Source organism: Melopsittacus undulatus, chromosome 3, assembly GCF_012275295.1.
Source record: "Melopsittacus undulatus isolate bMelUnd1 chromosome 3, bMelUnd1.mat.Z, whole genome shotgun sequence".
NCBI lineage: Eukaryota > Metazoa > Chordata > Aves > Psittaciformes > Psittaculidae > Melopsittacus > Melopsittacus undulatus.
In genome coordinates this window covers 68,758,244-68,778,251 of record NC_047529.1, presented here as the reverse complement: position 1 = coordinate 68,778,251, position 20,008 = coordinate 68,758,244, and the positions used below count along the sequence as shown (strand labels likewise).

Sequence of the window (20,008 nt, the reverse complement as noted above, 5' to 3'; positions counted from 1 at the left end):
TGGGATAGGGTGAAAATCAGAAGGGCAAAAGTACAAGCTTCTGTGTTTTAATCACATCCAAAACCAGCATCTTACAAGGTGCTAGGAAGAAAATTAAATCTGTTCCAGTCAAAGCCAGTACATTAAGATATCAATGCTGACTTGAAATTTATTAGCTTGGTTTGGACAGCATTTCAATGTGATTATTAGAAAAGGAGAGGGAAATGTATTAAAGGAAAAATAAAGAGGTTTAGTGGGAAGGTTGTGGGTTTAGTGGGGAGGATGGTGGGGATGTCGTAACTGCAATGTAACAGTGAAATTTCACACACATGAACTAAAATCACGAACAAAGAGAGTTGAAGGGCTCCTGCATAGGCTTTTCAAGTGAAGCAGTCTCTACAAGTCCCCATGCTATCCCCGAGATACCCCCATGGGTAGCATGTGTCTTTTTTTCCTTTCCAGCTAAACTAACCTAATCTGCTTGTGCCAAAAACTGCAGCAATTGTTACAAAATTAATTCTTTTCACAGGTCAGCTATAGCAGTATAAGGTCATTTGACCCTGCAGTTCCAGTTGCAGGACCTCCGCAGACTGTCTCAAAGCTGTGGAACAGCACGCACCATGTCTTCTCACACTTGCATCCTGGTACTACTTATCAGTTCTTCATACGTGCAAGCACTGTGAAAGGGTTTGGACCAGCGACTACAATCAATGTGACAACCAACATCTCAGGTAAAAACAAAAAAACAAGAGCAGGAAAAAAAAAAGGGTAATGTTCTTGAATTTTTTTTTTTTTTTTTTTACTGGAAAAATCATGCCCTGGTGTGGAACGGAAAAGAAAACCCCTAAAAAAAAAGCCTGTCATGTTGTGAAAGTGTAGGACTGAAATTTTTTTTGAGCTTATTTGCCAGAGTAGCATTAGTTCAGGGATAAATCCTTGCATGACATGAAAATTGCACACCTGTAGTGGTTAACTGTTTGATTTTTGTAATCTTCTACTTTCATCTAAAGATTATGAAGTGCTGTACAAACCTTAACTAATTAAGCCTTACAGCACTCCATAGGTCATTAAGTACTGTATTTGTTTTGCAGATTAGTGAAGTCAGATGCTGACTTACTCAAGGTGACACCACTTAGTAGCATGCAGCTATAACAGAACTGGGGCGGTTAGGGGGAAGTGTGAATTTTCTTTTGCCAGTTTCATATAGGTCTGCTTCCTTGTGCCTTTATTCACTTACTTCAGTGCACCAAGATTGGCACTATTTGTCTAAATAATACACTGCGAACTCTAGAAGAAAGTGATGTCAAATGCCATGCCTTAGCTTTTTTTTTTTTCAATTTCAGTATTCTCAAAAAAAGAAAAAAAAAGATAGTCACTTATGAAGTTGGTAGCACAAGATAAGTCAATTGTTATAACTAAAGAGTTGATTTTATGACATTACAACTTTGGAGCTTGGAAGAGATCAAAGAATTCGGTCATTTAAAAATTTAAGCAGCACAAAGTAGGCTATTTTCCTTAATATCTGCCATAATGAAACTTCTATTGCCCTATAAAGTGAAGTTAATAATGTATTGGAATGCACTTACCATTTCTGTGGGAATCTACTCACATAGTCTCTTCACCCAGTTCCCAAAAACATGTGCATAAATCAAAATGTGAGAAAAATCAGGCTCCTTGAATTTATGTAGCAAGTAAAACGCTGTAGATGTCTTAGTCAAATGGAACGATTTGTTGAATTCCATCCCAACCCATAAGCACTAGCACTCTCCTTACCCCAAACCCAAAAGAAAAAACCTCCAACCATCAAATCACCAAAAAAGATAATCAAAGAAAATGTTATTTTCTGTTTATCTAGCTACTGGGTTGTTTTGAAGTCTAATATTTTACCCAGGTTACTTTCTGGTCCTTGTGTTTCTTCACAGTAAATCCCACTTCATAAATTTTCATGGGTAAGGGTGGTGTAGTACTTGCATACTTGTCTTCTAACCACTTTGTTGGAGGGAAAAAAAAAAAAGAAAAAGAAAGGTGTAACTATGTAATAGCTTGCTTGCGTGTCTGTCCCCCAGACATTTCAGTATTTTGAGAAATAAGGCACCCTAACACATTTGGATTGTTTTCCGCCCAGAAATTTCAGGAATTTTGTCCAGAATACCATCAACGATGCTTTCTATACACAGTATGCATCTGTTAGTCGGCAAAACATGATTAATACAAGAAAATCTTAAAGGCAGGCTGTGACACCCTTTGTATCTGAATTTCAGCCTGTTGTATTTTTCATCTTTCTTTATGCTGAAATGTTGTCTAGTTTCACTCTGCATAGCTGGCACTTTTTAGGAAGCAATGTGTTTCAGGAAATGGTAGCTTTATTTTAATGAGGAGTGAAATTACTGATTTTAAACAAGCTTACAAGTCGTTGCTGTGATCCTAGTGAACATGGTGTAAACGGTATTTTATAAATGAACATTAAATGAACACTGTTTCTAGAAAATAATATTTCCTGAAATAAGAGTAATATTTATGTTTGTCTCAGATCTGGGACTAATGAAGCAAAGCTTTCAATCTCTCAGTAGCTCTTCTATCTATTGATACATTATTGTAAAATTATTATGACTGAAATGATTGCTATCCGGCAAGGAAACACATTTTTTGTGAAAATTAATTTTGAAATACACAGGCATCATTAACGATATAAAGATACATAAAAAGAACCCACCTCTGCAGATAGTTTTCAAGCTTGTTAATGATTAATAGTTAATATATATCTATTATTTTCTGAATCACAGAAAAACCTCTTTCTTTCCTTGCGCTAGAGCTGGAGTCAGCAACAGTATTACCACTAAGGACTGTAACAGGTTTGTGGCAGCAGAATAAAGTTGGATGGTTGAAGTAATCACCAGCACCAGCCATCCAACCCACAACATGGGGGTTGCTGCCATGAAGGCTTGACAGCCAGTTCATTAGTGAATCAGTTCCTGAACTGCTTTTAGTTTTGACTTTGATCTTGTTTTTTCCTAATATACTGGGCTGAAGAATGTGGTGGTTCAGAAGCTGATTAATAAGCAGCTTGACCATGCGTTGTTAGAAATGGATAGGGAAATTGGCAAGCTAATATACTCCACTGTACAGTTTTAGTCCTCAGATGCATGTCTATCCAAGCCCAATTTTCCTGCACTTGGGTTGGTATTGGCATGGTCTCCTTTGACCTATAAAAGGATATGTAAAAGGTTCTTAAATTGTTGGGGGAGGAAAAAGAGAGGTGTCAGAGACTGGGTCTTCAAGACGGTGATTATAGTTCTTTGTAAGGTAGAAATAGTGAAGCCAAAATGAGATTTTGTAGTCTCGGGGTTTCTTGGCAGTCACTGTCTCCCTCTAGTTCTATCCTTGAATAAACCTGTTTGACTTGATAGGTACCATGATTTGAGGGGGAGCAGTAAAGTTGCCAGTTATTGGTGAAGTCCCCATTCATGCTGTAGTAAAAGATTGAGCCTGACTAGAAAATCATTAAAAGAGACTCATGTGGCTGTTGAAGATTGTGGCTTTGTACTATATTGCAAACAGCCATAATCTCATGAAAATTCAAAATGCTTCCACTGATTTTTTTCTTGTTCTTTTCCTTCCCATTCAATATTAATCAGCTCCCACTTTACCGGACTACGAAGGAGTCGATGCATCTCTCAATGAAACTGCTACTACAATAACTGTACTCTTGAGACCAGCACAGGCCAAAGGTGCACCCATCAGGTAAGAAAAAGAAATTAAAAACCCCGAATAATCAAGATAATTTTTGGGGTTAATTATATGCTGTATGGAAGCTGATAGAGCTGTTCATTTCCAAGTGACATTCATTTGACATTACTGTTGTTTTTCTTAGCTAGGCTGAGCTTGCCAATAGATCTGTAATGAAAAAGAATTTTTTCTTTTTTTAATAGTCATGACCTGAATCATCCTGCTGGCAGTCCTGTTTGATTTAGGGTCCCCAGGACCAATCTCCTATCCATTATCATTTCATTTTACTTTCTCGCAGTGTCTCTGAAATATGAGGTTGAAAGGTGTTTGTCAGAAAGTGGATTTGAAAATAACACTTCCTCTCCAGTGCTTCACATCAGCTATTCTATAGCATATGTGTATGATTGCAAAATTGGAAGCTCAGAGGAAATGAGAGAATAATAGTGATGAATACAAACTATTTGACCTTTTTCCTCTCAGAATGCTTCTTACTAGAAATCATGTAGCAAGCTATTAAATTTTATTTGCCGTGTCCTATAATCATATTAAAGTGTTTCATTTATGTTAACTTTGAGGGGTCTTTCCCTTTCTGAACTCTATTGAGAGATAATTTAATTCTGTTTGCAAAGATTAGTCCGCATCCTGCTCTTTGCTTCTACTTGTTAGTGCAGAAATTTTGTGATATTATTTGGTTGCATTTGTGTTTTACTGATGTGGCTGCATCAGCAATGTTCAGGGACAGGGTTGACTAATTGGAGGTTAATTAGCTACTGAACATCAGAACCTTTTCATGCTCTTACCCTTGTGACATTTTAGAGAAATGCGAGCTAATGCATTTCATTCTGTGTTACATTAAGTCAGTTACTGTGGCTCAGCTGCTGTCAAGTAATGTGCCTGAGCCCTAATATCCCCTAATAGGAAAATAAACTGTTTCTTAAGTTTGTTTCCATTAACAGAAATGTATGTTTTACATGGATGTTATAGGGATGAGTCAAGTACCTATAAGCATTTTTATATGGTTGTCATATAGTCACCCTTATGATTGATATGCTCAAGTTATTTATTTATATTCTGTTATAGAAGATAATCTAAAGTCACCCCTTTTCTAGGAGATACTGGTGGGGTTTATATCCATAAATAGTAACCCCAAACATTTCTGAAATACATAGTTTCTGGAAGATTTACTTGGACCAAACCTAGGATTTTTGGGGGTGTGAGGAATGATAAAATGGATGGGACTACAGCCAGTATAGAACTTGGATTGCTAAAATAGGGGTTTGTTGGATTGATACAGTAGAAACCAATCCTGTGATCTGAAAATACTCCCAAGTAATACAGGTGCTTAAACTCACTGTACACCTTTGTAGGTGCTTTTAAAGCCTTCCAGGTGTCCTGCTGCTGGCTGTAACCAAAACTGTCCCTATTTGAGAAATGTGGTATCTGTCTCTCATCTATACCATACCAAATCCTTTCAGTCTTGTACGTTGTCTCCCGAGGAGGCTGGTGCATAGGCTTTCCCAGAGCACGCCTGCCAGACACCATGGGGATCTGTTGACAGTGGCGCACATCTTCTTTACAGCAATTGGTGTATGGCATATTTATGCAGACAGCAGCAGGCACCCACCTTCCGTCCCACCACTCACTTTGAGGGGGGTCAGTCTCGCAACCCACTTTTCTCTCCTGGGGGTTTTCTTTTGTGAACTGGTAGCATGATGGGATGTGGCTAGAGGATTGCTCATACCTAGCTTGAAGAGTTCTGCTTTCCATGCACTGTGCTGGCAGGCAGGTAACTCACTGCAGAGTAAACCTACAGCACACCACCTCATGTATATTCTCTCAATTTTCCTTGCAGTGTCCTCAGTACTATGGCATGAGCTACGGCACTTGTGAAGGTGGCAAAAAGGATCTATGTACTGAATGTTAATAGATAGTTTACTAGAGTATTAATAACTGTTTGAGTATGCTCTCAAAAAAGCATACATTCCTCTTCCTGTCTCCCATCTTTTTTCTCCACTTTAATTAATTTCTAAAACCTAAGAGATTACATGTAATTTCTAACATCAAATGGCAAAGGAAATTTGTCCTTTACCATAACCGGAGAGCTGGGTTGGTTTTTTTTTTTTTTTCTTAAAGCAAATCAGGTGTTTCATTTTTCACTTGGAATAAGAAGCATTCTTCAGGGGAATGTAGAAGACATGGTCCCATTCCCTTTCCTGAAGTTAACACATGCTGCAGTCAGGTATTTTTCAGCAGCTTCTTAATAAGGAAGATAAATGTAGCACACTGTAATTCTAAATTGATTAAATGCATTTCGCTAAACTTTATGATGCATTTTAGTGAAGCTTTACTCCATCCACACTGCGGTTGTATTTCCACTACAAACTGGCTTGCTGCCATAATGAGTGCTAGTAGGTAGGTGGGAAAAAATGCATCACCATGCCTGCAGCTGTGATTGAGTGAAAGGGACTCAAATGCTCTTTTTCAGCCTGACACTGAATAATACAGTTGGCTTTTTGAAAAGGTTTGTTTGCACCCAGTGCTCTAATCCCTGGAGCTGTAGATGGTCAAAAGATCATTTTATATAATAGCAGTATGTCCATGTTTTAAGAAAAAAATAAATAATAATAGTAATAATAATAAAGCTTAGTCTCATGCTCTTTCTCTTTGACAAACAAAATGCTATGATCAGATTTTGTTGTACTTCAGCCTTTCCATCAGTACAGCCCCCCAGGAAAGGGATTTTCGTTAACTCAAGTGTAATCTATATGCAGCTGTCTATCATTTATTTAAGACACTAGATGCCATAGTCATTGCAGTTTAAACATGACTCTAATCATATCTTCCCTGTCAAGTGTTACCATGTAATGTCTAGCATTTTTTTATGGCTTCCTGGAGTTTTAAACCAAGTTACAAACTAGAAATGCAAAGGGAGACGGGGCTGTATGGCTCAGGCTCACTCTGAAGCACATACTGTTTCACCATCAATCTTGTGGATGAGATACCAGTCAGTAGAATCAATGGTGCTTCACTGATTCATCTGAAGATGTGATTTGTCGTTGTAGTTCTTCTGAAGGATTCTAATTGAGCACCAGAACAGCAATATTTTGTTTTCAAATCCTACTGCAGATGCAGGTTACAGTGTATATCAGAATCAGGATAGACAACTTTTTAATTATGAAATTAGTTTTATTTGATTGGTAAAGGTTTTTTTTGTGACACCTCAATATGCAAAATCAGATTGTTTTCCTTTTGCAACAAGACTAATTAAGTGGACCATGGCAGGAAGCAGCTAAAACTTAGTTGTCAGTCAGGATCCCAAGAACTGGGATTGTAACTTGGGCTTTCAGTCAGCCTGGTACCTGTCAAAGGAGAAGATGCTTTGTCACCACTAGGCCTGAAGTACAAACAACATTTTCACTGCTACACCCCTGTGGAAGCCTGAATTTTTAGTGAGAGGTGAAAAGGAAGATCTGTTGAAAGGGGCTTCCTTCAGCTGTCTGTAATGGGTTTGGTCAATAGGGAGGTACTGTGAAGGTTTTCTTGAGTAAAAAAAAAAAAAGGGTTGATTTTGACATGTAAAAGAAATTCTTCATGCAAAATCTCATCTGAGGAGCTCTTTACCTGCTATGTCTTTCTCTGCGTACATGGCTGCCTTAGGTGACTGTTTGGCCTTTATGATCCCAATAACTTATGTAGCAGGTTTTGAAATTTGTATTACTCTTCATAATAGCTTAGAATTTATTTTAGTCACCAGGGTGAAGGAATATTGTCATCTAAGTTTTTCTCTTCTCCCTCTTTATTTCTCTCTTATTTTTACCTTGCTGTACGGAAAGACCAGAAAAAAAAAATGCTGTTGTAGGAATTCCCCCAGCACCAGTCATAAGAAAGCTTTCTCAATAATTGAATTCCCACCATTACACAAAAAGTGTGTAGAAAATGTAAGATCATTGAAGCTAGAATTATTAATATGTAAAAATAGGGAGTACATAGTTGTTAAACTTTCACTTATAGGCTGACATCAGACCACATTTGCAGACAGTGAATACCCTGCTTTTGAAGTTACAAATTTAACTTTAGCTTCTGTCTTCACATCTTACAGCAGGGTGTCTGAGCACTACTAAGAGTACACAGAGTAACAGTGCTGCTTTGGGGCCCTATAGCATTTAGTAAATGGGTTTAAACAGATGGCATCATAAAGGGCTCAGAGGTAAATGACTGTATTCCTCCGTGTCTTGTTAGCCTGTAGTGTTGCATAAAAAATACAGCCAGATCCCCTTTCCAACAACAATAGGCACATCTTTTATTTTTAAAAAGGCTTTGTCAAAATAATAATAATAATAATAATAAACAAAAATAAATAACTAAAATAAAATAAACAATAAAACCTCCCCAAACAAAAACTTTAAGCCTTGCAGACTTTGTGGAGACTGTAAAGCCTCTGAAGACTGTGTTAACTTGAAGTAACTGTATAAATGTAGAAGGCTACAATGTGTACATCTACTTCTTATTTTCCACATTTTGTAGCTTTTCAGATGGAGGGACACCAAAAGCATTATTTTTTTAAACATTTTATGTAAATTGCTTTCATTTGAAATTTTTTCAGAACCTTCACATTTTATCATTTCGTGCTTAAGATTTTGTAATACCTTTTCTATCACACTGAAAACTGCTGCATGTTTTTAAAGAATGCTATTGAAAGAGACTTTCCTGATATATAACAGTCATGCCCTTCATCTATGATTTTTGGTTTGTTTTTGTCTCCAAAGAGACTTGACCCTTAAGGAAAAGACACCTCATTTACCCCTTATTCTATAAAATGTGGTAGGGAGGATGGAAGGGCAGAGTGGATGTTGTTTAATTTGGTAGCTGTGGTGGAGCTCTGCTTCTCAGAGGTGTGACAAACTGGGCTATTCCAGGGGACAGTTGCCTCTGTCATGCACAGGCATTGCCTGCCTTTCTGCTCTCCCTGCTGGCTTTCTCCTCTGAAGTTGGCAGGTGTCACAGATGACAAGTTTCCTGCTCCCCTGGCACTTCACAGAGCAGAATTTGTGTCTGTCCCAGTCCTTTGGCAGTTCATGAGAGACGACTGCAGAATGGAGGGAGCAGAGATGCAGTGTCTGTGTTCCCAGGACTCACCAGTTGGTTGGCTGCCCAGTTTGGGAGTTTTAACCCTGCCTGGGTCCACAGTCAGGCCAGGGAGGGAATGACAGTGCCAGTAGTCATTTCTTCCCTTTGGATGTTATAAACAAAAGTTATTTTTAATATTTTATATCCTGACAAGTTTGTGAAATATTGATGCTTTCAGGGGATTTTGTTAGTACATAAATTTTGAAGCATAGAAATATTCTGGGTGTTCAGGGGTCTTGTGGAAGTGAATTGTGGTACAGGCCACATTAATTAGACATGGTTAATACATAGAGTTTCCCACAGTAGGTGATTTACAACCAGGCTCAGTTCACAGACAGTTTATGAGAAATAGAGATCCATGGAACTAATTCATCTTTTTTTTTGTTTATCTTCTTTTTACCTGGAGTTTCAAAAATGAGGTGACTTTGTATATTCCTTTTAAACACTTTGAAAGGGAAAAAAGAGGTTTTCCTCCTTAATGTTTTAGGTGCTAGGAAAAGGGAATGCTAACTTCTTCTTTTAGCTCAACAAAGACATGAAACTAATTTCCAATTTTTTTCTTCTCTCCTCTCTTCCATTCTCCAGTATCATACTTCATCTCTGCCACTACAGTTATTGGGTTTTCTGGGCAGTAGCAGCAAAGAAAATTGACAAAATAATTTAATGCTGCCCCATAAGTTCTGAAAGAAGGAGGATTGTCTTTTTCTGTGCCTTTCGGAGTCCCTGCAGCAAAGCACTGGCACTACGAGAACTCTGGTCCATTTTACTATTTTTGTTTAGACAGTGTTAAAAAAAACAAGACAGGCAGTTCTGCTGACTGTATTGAATACAGGTCTTGTCTGGATTGACAGGTCTTGTCTACCTGCTGAGGCATATTTTCATACTAATCTTTATAAGGTCTTCAGATGTATTTGCGTAAAAATGAGAAATTGTTTGCATGTATATACATCTGTGCATATGTGCATACATGTACGTATAGTTCTTAAAACCCAAACCCCTCTTTTTTATCTCCTTTTTTTTTAAATATGAACTGTAGAATTGCCTCTTGCTCTCAATATGTAAGTTCTGTACTTCTGCACAGCAGAGGAAGCTGATAATGAGTCGGTAACAACCTGCAGTTATGTAGTTTCCCTAAAGAAAAAGAATATTTATAATTACCTGTTCCATTTTAAGCAGGTGATTTTGAAAAGTGACCAAACCATGGACCATTTCAAGAGAGGTATTGGGAATTTGGGATGGCATTTTAATGGGCGAAATGCCATCTGCTTCAGCAATTTGTAATGTTTTATCACTGACAACTGTAGAGGAGTGAGGCAGTCTATTCTGGTGAAATGGACAGATTTCTGTCCATCTGTGCTTGTATCGCAGCATGTCACTTGTACTTTAGATCTGCATAGCTCTGAGCCAAGATAGAAGCCACAGCAAGGTCAAGAGGTCGAGAAGCCTGTCAGCATATTCTGTCTGTAATGATATGACAACTGCAAATTGGTGCTTCAGGCACAACCTGGAGGTAGTCATTATGTTGGACCTTGAAGCTCAGCTTTATCTAATATTGTTTCAAAAGAAGATGCTAACTTCAGTTGCTTCTGATTAACCAAGAGTTTAATCTAGTGTGGATTAAAATCAGATTCACTACTGAGTTTCTTCATTAGAAAAAAGAAAAATAGATATTGTTATTAGAAGGATTATTGTTTTTACTGTTGTATGGATTTGCATTGTTGTTTCTCCTGAAAAAAAAAATGTTGCTTCTTTCCAATGGCTCAATTAAATAGCTCTGTTATATTTCAAGCCTTTGTTTCTTCTCTTCATCCACACATCTGCTGTCTTTTTCTTTTTTCTTTGTTTTTTTTTTAAGTTTACAGAAAGCAATTGAGTTAAATATTATTAATTAATTATGAATAATAAGTCTTTTTGGAGACTACAAATTTGACCCTAGCAGGTGACCTTAAGGTTATGCTGATTTTCCTGTCTCACCAGTGCCTACCAGATTGTTGTTGAGGAGCTGCACCCACACCGAACAAAGCGAGAAACGGGTGCCATGGAGTGCTACCAAATCCCTGTCACCTATCAGACTGCTCTTAGCGGAGGGTCACCGTATTACTTTGCTGCTGAGCTGCCCCCTGGAAACCTGCCAGAGCCAGTCCCTTTTACCGTGGGTGACAACAGGACTTACCAGGGTTTCTGGAACCCACCGCTGGCTCCTCGGAAAGGCTACAACATCTATTTCCAGGCCATGAGCAGCGTCGAGAAGGTAAGCGCCAATCACACCTTTCTCCTGCAAGGAGTCAAAGACATGGCCATGGTGACAGTTAGAGGACTGTTGGAGTTGGATGTCGTAGGTGTTGGCAGTGACATGGCTGTAATCCCTTCCATGCTGTGACAGCATGCCAGCGTGCCATTCACATTTCACACGGTCCTTGTGTGATTTTTTTTTATTTATAGTTTAGAAAACTATAGCAAATTGCAGTCATTTGTCCATAGAAATCTCTATATGAAGTGTCCAGGCAGGTCAGAAAGGAACTGGAAAGGACAGCCAGACTGATAGCTGCTATTTCACACCAGACCCATCAGAAAGGAGAAGCGTCCTTACATTTGGGTCGTGGCAGTGATCGAACAAATCCTGGCTAATAGGCAACCTTGCCTTGGCGTCTTTCAAAGAAAATCTCCCCTTCTACCTATAGTTACGAAAACTGCGTATGCATCAAGTCGAATGGAGACAAAGGAGGAGGTAATTAAATTGTACTGGAGCTGCTTGAGAACTGTATGCTTTTTTTCTGACAGAAGAGACAATACCTTCTTTTTAGTTCTTAGCTATAGACCTGTATGAAGCAAAGAAAACAAACTAAAAGGTAACTGCTCCATACTCATTTATATTTCCCTTACCTGCTAGAAATAATTCCCTTTGCTTTTGTTGGCTTCCAGCAGACTAAATTGTGAGGGAATTTGTTTCATTCCTGAAGAAATAAATGAGAGGGAAGAGTAAAATAAAAATATTAAATACAAAAAAAAATCTTTATTTTGGCTTTTAGATTTTGACAGATAAGTAGAAGATAAGGGAAGAACATACAGTTTTTTACTTTAACTTGATTTCAAGTTGTGATCAAGCTTAATTCTCAAATGTTTTTCTCTGGTATGATTTACAACTTTGGATCAGATTTCTGTTTCTACAGGGATTTGGGAGGAGGTTTGAGAAGCTTTGCACTGCATTCTTCCAGGACAGGGATCTAGTTATTGTAAGATAACCTCTAAGCTGCAGAAAGTTTAAACGGTTGCTTTACTATAAACTATTGGGAGCACCTAAATCATGAAGGGAAAGTAAATTATGCTCTGAAATATGCTGTAGGATTGTGATGAGGGTTATGCTGTGATCTTCACAGACATTTTGACCAAAAGTGGACAAGTAAATCCAGTAATTGGGAAGAGTGCTAATTAGGTAAGATTATTTTGATAAAATTTTCTGGGCTTTCATTTAGATTGAAAAATTGTCTCTATGGAGCACTTATGGGAAGCCTCAACTCACAGCTTTGCTTGTGCTTTATGGGCTGTGTTTGCAAAATAGCACCAACATATTTTGCCTGTTGTGCAAGAATCTTCAAGAGAGAGAATCCCAGGAGATGAACTCAGGGATGGAGTGCTGGGGACTGCAGGACTGAGGGAGCATGTTTTATAGAATGAAACTGTCATTATTATATTTTCTAATTACATAATATTGTTTAGAGTTATTTAATACAACAGCACCTGCATCCTCTCACTCAACCTTATGCTATTTCAGTATGTTTGCCTTTAAACTGACTGTACATTTTATAAAAAAGGTCAGAAAGCCCATTTGTGACTGACCCTCATCTTTTCAAGTTGTCCAAACTGTGCATAAGCAAGTCATTTCTCCGTTTCTTTATTTCAATTGCTGACCAAACTTCTGAAGGAGGAGGGGGAAAGTAGGAAACATAAATTGTCTTTGCATGTGCAACTTCTGAAGCACTTCACTGTCAAATCACTGTCTTTCCTGGGCAGGTTATATAGGTTGTAGATTAACTGTGTCATGTTAAGGAGTACCTGGGCTGTTTCTGTGCTCATTCCATACTCAGAAGCATAAGGGAGTATGTTTCAATGTGCATCAGGTGCCTCTGTTCAAGACTGTCAGGATGCAGTAAGACAAGTTTGAACACAGAGCTGAACAAATGTACCTTCTTTACTGCATGTTACTCTCAGAGGTCAACACTGGCTCAGGTTTTCTATGCCATGACATAAACAGGAGCACCAATCCTTCTTTTTTATTTCACTGTACCCTCTCTCTGTATTCTTATGGCATGATTTCCATTAGATTTTAATACTCGTAAATTTTGCTACATTTGGTCTGTCTTGCACCTTTTCTTCCCATCATTATCCTGAATAATACAGACCTATGTCCCAGTTTCATCTAGTTTTCAAAGGCAAAATCTCCCACCTTCCTCTCCTGCTAAGACCAGAGCCCTGAGCCACCTTGTTGGGTTGCCCCAGCTGATCATCAGATCTTAAGATGAATTTATGGAGCAGGGAGGGCAAGAAAAAGTAACTTGGATCTAATGGTTTTCTTTACTTTTCCCTCCTCAACAGGAAACCAAAACTCAATGTGTGCGAATAGCTACCAAAGGTAAGAGGTTTGTCCCTCCTCAAAGTAGCTTTTTTAATGAAATGTGACATTTGTATTAAATGTTTGAACCAAGGCCATAACTGTTCCTCTATTTTGAGCCACTTGATTTTCTTAAAATGTAAGGGTCTACTGATTCTTTTTCTTTGGCCTTGGACCAAAAGAATAATGTTCTAGCAATACTCATGATTTAAAAAAAATAAGCACCCCTTTGGTTTGGGGGTTTGGTTTTTTTTTTCCTCTGTGGTTTTTGAGGTTTGCTTTTAGGCTGCTGGAGCATTGCAAGTGGCAGATAGATGGACTGGAGACTAGCAAGGGCACTTGATTGAACTGTTTGTTATGCTAACAATTATTTCTAAACAGGGGTGGGTGGAAATAATTTAAATGAAGGACATGATAGTTAATGTTCCTAAGAGAGAGCTCTGAATGTTAGCTAGGCATAGGGGAGGGTTGATTTGAGGAAGGCCTGTGTTTTTGATGGCAAGTGAGGCCCAGGGCTAAGACTGAATGCATAACTGTGAGAATAAATCATATTGACCCCACATGCAGTGGGTTAATCACATACTGCTCACTCAAAATTGCTGTTTCATCTTCAAATGAGGACTTAGTTGTTCTGCTTATTGTTATATCTTGCTTTGACTGTATTTATAGCCATTCATTCTGGTTGCTTGATTGTGTCAACATAAGAGTTTCTTGATAGACCTCGGCAGCATAAACAAGAGAGGACTTTACAAGTGCTGAAGGAGTACTCTGCAGAGGCCCAGCACTACTTATATTATCTTTTCTAATTGCATATTGATACTCAGCATAAAAACAACCTTAGATACGAGCAAGCAGGCATTTAAAGTACTGTAGCAGCACATCAGCACCATTTTATTAATCACTTCTTTCAATTTAAAACTTGTTCCAATTAAAAGCTGATGCCTCTAATGAGGTGTAGCAACCAAGCATTTTCTTGAGAAATCAGCAAATAAAATGTACTTCTCAACACGTGTTAAATTTTCATCTAGTGAGGTAAGCTAATAAAAACAGGAAATTAGAACTCTGAGCTAAGTCTTCCGTGAAAAGTACATCGGCATTTTCTTTCTTATGTTCACCTGGCAAGATTAAATGTTTGAATTAAGATACATTTGTATAAAGAAGTATTTATGTACCACAAACATGTATTGCTAGGATGTGAGTCAAAGGATAGTCTTGAAATGCTCAGAAAAAAATAAATTATTGCAGGACTGAGGAAGGGCAAAACAGTGAACTTTCCTCATGAATTTTCTGGATAGTAAGAACAAAAGAGGAAAAGAATTCACCTGTCTTATGAGGAAATTACTCTTTACTTAACTGTACTCTGCCCACCGATCTCAAAGCAATGTTCTCAAGAGCAATAGTCCTGTTGGTGGTTGCTTTTATGCCTCCCTCTGCCGTAACAGTCACATTCACGCCAATGGCTGTAGTCTGAAGGAAGAGGTAAATGAGCAGCAGGTTTCTTACCATCCGGACATAAATCTTGCCTTTGCCACTCTGGCTAAGGACAGGTTTTCCTGAAGTAATGCCTTATATATCAGTACTATATTCTTTGAATGTGGAACTAAAACCCAAAATGCTTTCTCTGAATTTATTTTAGTCAATGTGAAATGTGGGAGGAGGCAACTTCAGGAGCAGAGGCTTTTTCTTGCTCTGAAGGAAGGCATTTAATAGGGCATCATAGCTTCAAAGTTACATACATTCATACCTCTCAAATGAGTTACACTGGTATTCTAAACCATGTTTTAAAAGTTAACACTGAATTTTTTTTCCCATATTTTCATTGTAAAAATAATACCATGATTTGTTTTACTTAAAGAAAAGTATACTTAACATATTTGTGTATGTATATGTTCATCTGGTTGTGCTGTTTTTTTTTCATAGCATGTAAGTTTTCTTTGAGTCACTGACCTGAGAGATGTCAGCTTACGTTTGTTATATATTTATAGGGAAAAGAGGACTACCTCACCTTACCTAATACACCCCATTAAAGCTAACATACCCTTTTAAAATACATAAAATTGTCTAAAGTTTGTATTCAGTTATAAAAGCAGTGTGTCATTCTGTAGATCTGTTTCATTTCCCATGATTGAAGCAGCCTACAGCTGGATACAGTGAATTTTGCTTTGAACATTTTGAAAAGGTGTTAAAAATCATAAAGAGCTGGGGAAGGGAGAAATAACATTAAAGGTGCATGTAAAAGCAAGACAAAATTTCCCTGATGGTGAAGTTCAGTATTAGCTGCAAAGGTACTTTTTCGTTTTACGTCAGTCAAACATCGGGTGTAATTTACTGTGTATATTCACACTGATGAGATGTAAAGATGGGAAAAAATACAGTAGTAATGTCATGATTTGGTGCGGGATCAGTTCATGTCCCTGAAATTCTGATCTTGTTAATTTAACTTCCTTATAGTGTTTTTTCCCTGAGTAATTTTCTGTTTGCTTAGGCAGTTCCTATTAATATAATTTACGTAGATTTTAATATATAAGGGTTTTGCATGTACCCTTCCCATGGATTCCCATTCCCTACCTTTGAGAACTGACAAAATAGTTTTTTATTGGTGTCAAGCTAATGTAAGTCAGCAAATTTAAATTGAAGTGCTCAGACTTTTTTAGTCCATATATTCCAGGTGCAGTGTTCTCATGCGCTTCTGATAACAAAATGCACTGAAGTGTGAACTCATCTAAAAGATGGTGCCAAGCCATGACTGAAGGATGTTGCTGCTTTTGGTGTGTCTTGAAAAAATGTTTCTAGAGTAAGCTGAGAGACTTACTAGTGTCTGATGTATCAAAATACATTGGGTTAATTTTTCATGGAAGAAAATATTGGAACAGCACCAGATTAAAAAGTAGTCTCTTGAGCAGTTCCTGTGTACTTGCAGATGAAGTATGAATGCCAGAATGATTCTTTGATGGCCATGATTTAGGATAATAGGATTCCCCCTTTATCTGGACACCTATTTCCACAAAGTTTGCAAGACCTTAATGATTTTATGACTTTTGCCCTTCTGCAGACTGGACTGAATTGGCCAAGGAGGTTAACCTGAATTCCATTCCCATTCAGATCCTCTCAGTAACAAGTTATCAGCATCAATTAAAAGGAAAAAAAAAAAACAAACCACAAAACCAAAGCCATAACAAAACAAACCCACAAAAAAAATTGTTCTCCGACTTGTTACTTTTTGAAGCTAGCTATGAGCATTACCCAGTCACTAATAATCCCACACATAGTAACTGAAGAAGGAAAAAAGAATTTAAAAACTCCTGTTTTCTAAGTGCAGAAAAGGGTGGAGAGACTGATAGGTAATAGGTAATAGTTCAGATATTCATTAGGTATGGAAAGATGATAGAATTATGCTGAGAAATGTGCATTATTTGACAAAAAAAGTGTTATATATAATTTTCTAACAAAAGTTCTAAAACTAATTTGGTAAGGCAAAGTTCAACTGGTCCATAGCATGCTCATAGCACAGTGAATGTGTGGTAACTCAACCAAAGCATCGATAGAGGTGCGAATAAAAGATGTGTGACTCTCGAAGCATGCACTTCTGAGTAAAACACGATGTTTATGACTGATCAGTCACATCTTGGGCTGTGTGAAACTTTGAATGGGTTTTTACTTGCACATGACATCATTTCATTTTACAGTCTAAAATGTTACCAACTGCTAAGAGAATGAAACTAGATTAATGTAGAAAAGAAGGATGCTTCAAATTATTCGGCATTTAAAGGACAGAAGGGACAACAGAGCTGTTACCAAGCAGTGAGTATATGAAGCTGACATATCTGACAGTTTGTAGGCTGCCAGGTTTGAGAGTTACACTGATTACATGTATTCTTTTGTTTTGTTTAGGAGACTAGAGAAAAATATTGAAAAATGAATCAGAAAGAATGTACTTTGGCAGTAAATAAAGAGGTGGTGGGCCTGGCAGCTCCAGTTAGAAGGAATAAAAGAAGCCCAAAATTTCTCATTCTCATTTATAACATGAACTTTATCACCTCCAAAATTATTTTCCCTTGTGGTTTTAATTTGTAGTATTAGTTCAGGCAGCGTAGAAGAACCTCTCTGTCTCTGTGCACGTTTGGTTCATACAGATGGATGAAAATGCCGTTTGAGATGATGAGCATCTGGAAGTAATTGTGAAATAGCAGAAAATGACTTTTTAATCTGATTTGAGGAATAAAAAGGTCTGGGTGGTAGCATTTCAACTGCAAGTGTGCATTTAGTCCACCATCATTATTGCTCTGAATTCATTCCCACAGCAGTTGGGGATTGATCCAAAGGCCTTTGATGTCAATGGGAGTCCTTCCACTGACATTAATGTGCTTTGGATTAGGTCTTTAGAAGTCATAAATCTGTCTAGACCATAATTATTTCCTTGAAATTGTTCTTGATGATGTTTCTTCTCTTAGGGAAATTTGTGAAAGTTAAATCACCTCCTGGCAGGATGCTCAAATATTGTCTGTTACTGATTAATGCCCAAACAAAGGGAAGATGTCAGATGCTAAATGTATATGAAACAAAACTTCTCTCACTGTTGTTACGGTTGGATCAATGTTCCTACAATGACTTTAGCTGTACCATCATAATAGCCACTTGAGACCTAACTGGCAATATGAATTTAGAGACGGATGCAGATGTTGCCTAAATCACATCTTTTTTTCTAGTAATTTATAGAAAGAAGCTATTTATTTAATAAGTTTAAACTTCAGTGGTCTTTTGCATAATGTCTTCTATCTCACAAAGAGGAGGTTTTAACTGATTTGCTGAGCTTTCCAAAGATGGAAGAATAATATTAGTATGGCATATTTTCCTCTTTTGTATGTGAAATTGCAGTGGCTCACTGAGTAACCACATATGGTAGTTCTGATAAGTGATGCCTTTAGTTGTAAATAAAAAATTGAATGATCCTTTGATGGAATATTTGATGGTAGTTATAAAAAAGGTACTAAACTGAGGGATGCCTCCAGATTTCCAGACACAAAAGTTATAATGTGGGTATTTTCATATATGTGCAGATAATAGCAAAATCATGGAATTCAATGGCCAAAATTTTATTTTAGTAAAATAGAATATAATGTAACAACAGCGTTTATTTGGTAAGCTATATGATTGATATGCATGAGAATGTGTTTCCCAATCTTGATTATAAGGCACCAAAGAGAAATACCCTTTTCTCCTTGTTACTTGATATCTCTAAGAAACAAAGGATATGCTTATGACATTGCCTGAGCTGAACTATTTACTTTAACTGTATTTGAAAATAATTATGATCAGAAGTATTTTTACATTTCCAACCCTTTTCCTAAGCCGCCAGGAATATAGGTTTAGTACTATGTTTTGAAAAGGACTGGTTTTTCATGGAGGAGTAAATCTAGTAAGTACAATTAATAAATCTAATTGCTTTACTAGAAAGCTTTGTTTTTAGATACATTTCTTAGGCAATAAATTTATTACATGCAAACATTCTTTTATTTTGTATTTTATTCTTTTATTAAATTTATTTTAGTTTTGAAACTTAACTTTTTTTAAATTGGTAAGTTTGCAAGAGGAAACCCTAATGAGACACTTCAATGTTGCTTTGGGTTTGTTTTTTTTTAATCAGTCATTGAATGAAGAAATTTTGCATCCAAAGGTATAATATATATTATCTTTCCTTGAGTTTTGAAATGTTTTGGTATTTCTTTTGGTCTAGATACTTAATAAATTACCTTGTGCAGCTGCTGTAAGCAATTGAAATCTTGAGAACCTTAAAGGTTTCCTAAAGAATAAGAATCTTAAAAGTAAGAATTCAGGTGGAGGATTCTAGTTTATATTTAAATATTAGAGAATGAATGTTGATACATTCCCTGATCAACATCTTAACATATATGCTGGTTTAGTAGGTGCTTGGTTTCTTCGGTCTCTTCAGCTATTATGAATATTGTGTCAAATGCTTTTCATTCATTGTTAGAGAATATTGAAACATAAATGTAGAAATCTACTGGTTTTACAAAACCCACTATACATCTAAATCAACAGAAAAATCCTTAATTCCCTTTATAATAGTTTAAGAATTAAGCTGTTCACTTGCTAATACTGCAGTGTCTTGGGTTGGGGTTTTTATGTTAGCTTCTCTTTTTTTTTCTGTTTCATCACTTCTTACTTGCTTTTTCTTATGTCTTTACTTTCTTTTTTTTTATTACGAAATTACAAGTGTTTAAAGAAAATAAATCCTATCATCACCTGATAGGGCTGCGCTCGTTTTCACACAAACTGCCTATGTCTACTTTCAATTTTTATTAACTGTAGTATTGGATAAAATGGCCCCTTGCAGTGCCTGGTGTAGAAGAGTGCATGAGATAGAACAGGCAGAGATTGCTGCCTCCAACAGTCTGTTACAGGCGATCTCGTGTGCATGTTTGGCCCAGGAACAACAAGAATCTGGCTTCTCTGTGCAGCAGTGGAGCTTTAGAGCAGCCCTGTTAAGGGACAGTGCTGTTTCATCTTTTCAAAGAAAGGAGGAGAAAGCAATCTCTAGGAATTACT

General features: G+C 37.2%; 1 protein-coding gene across 3 annotated transcripts in view; it reads left to right on the top strand.

Moving 5' to 3' along the window:
- PTPRK (protein tyrosine phosphatase receptor type K) overlaps positions 1 to 20,008 on the top strand; it is a 398,062-nt gene that overhangs the window by 313,613 nt on the left and 64,441 nt on the right. For all 3 annotated transcript variants that reach the window (XM_034060345.1, XM_034060343.1, XM_034060344.1), the window contains exons 10-13: positions 509 to 710; positions 3,615 to 3,720; positions 10,810 to 11,083; positions 13,426 to 13,462. In XM_034060345.1, the coding sequence (XP_033916236.1) occupies positions 509 to 710; positions 3,615 to 3,720; positions 10,810 to 11,083; positions 13,426 to 13,462 (619 nt within the window). The remainder of the gene's footprint in view (positions 1 to 508; positions 711 to 3,614; positions 3,721 to 10,809; positions 11,084 to 13,425; positions 13,463 to 20,008) is intronic.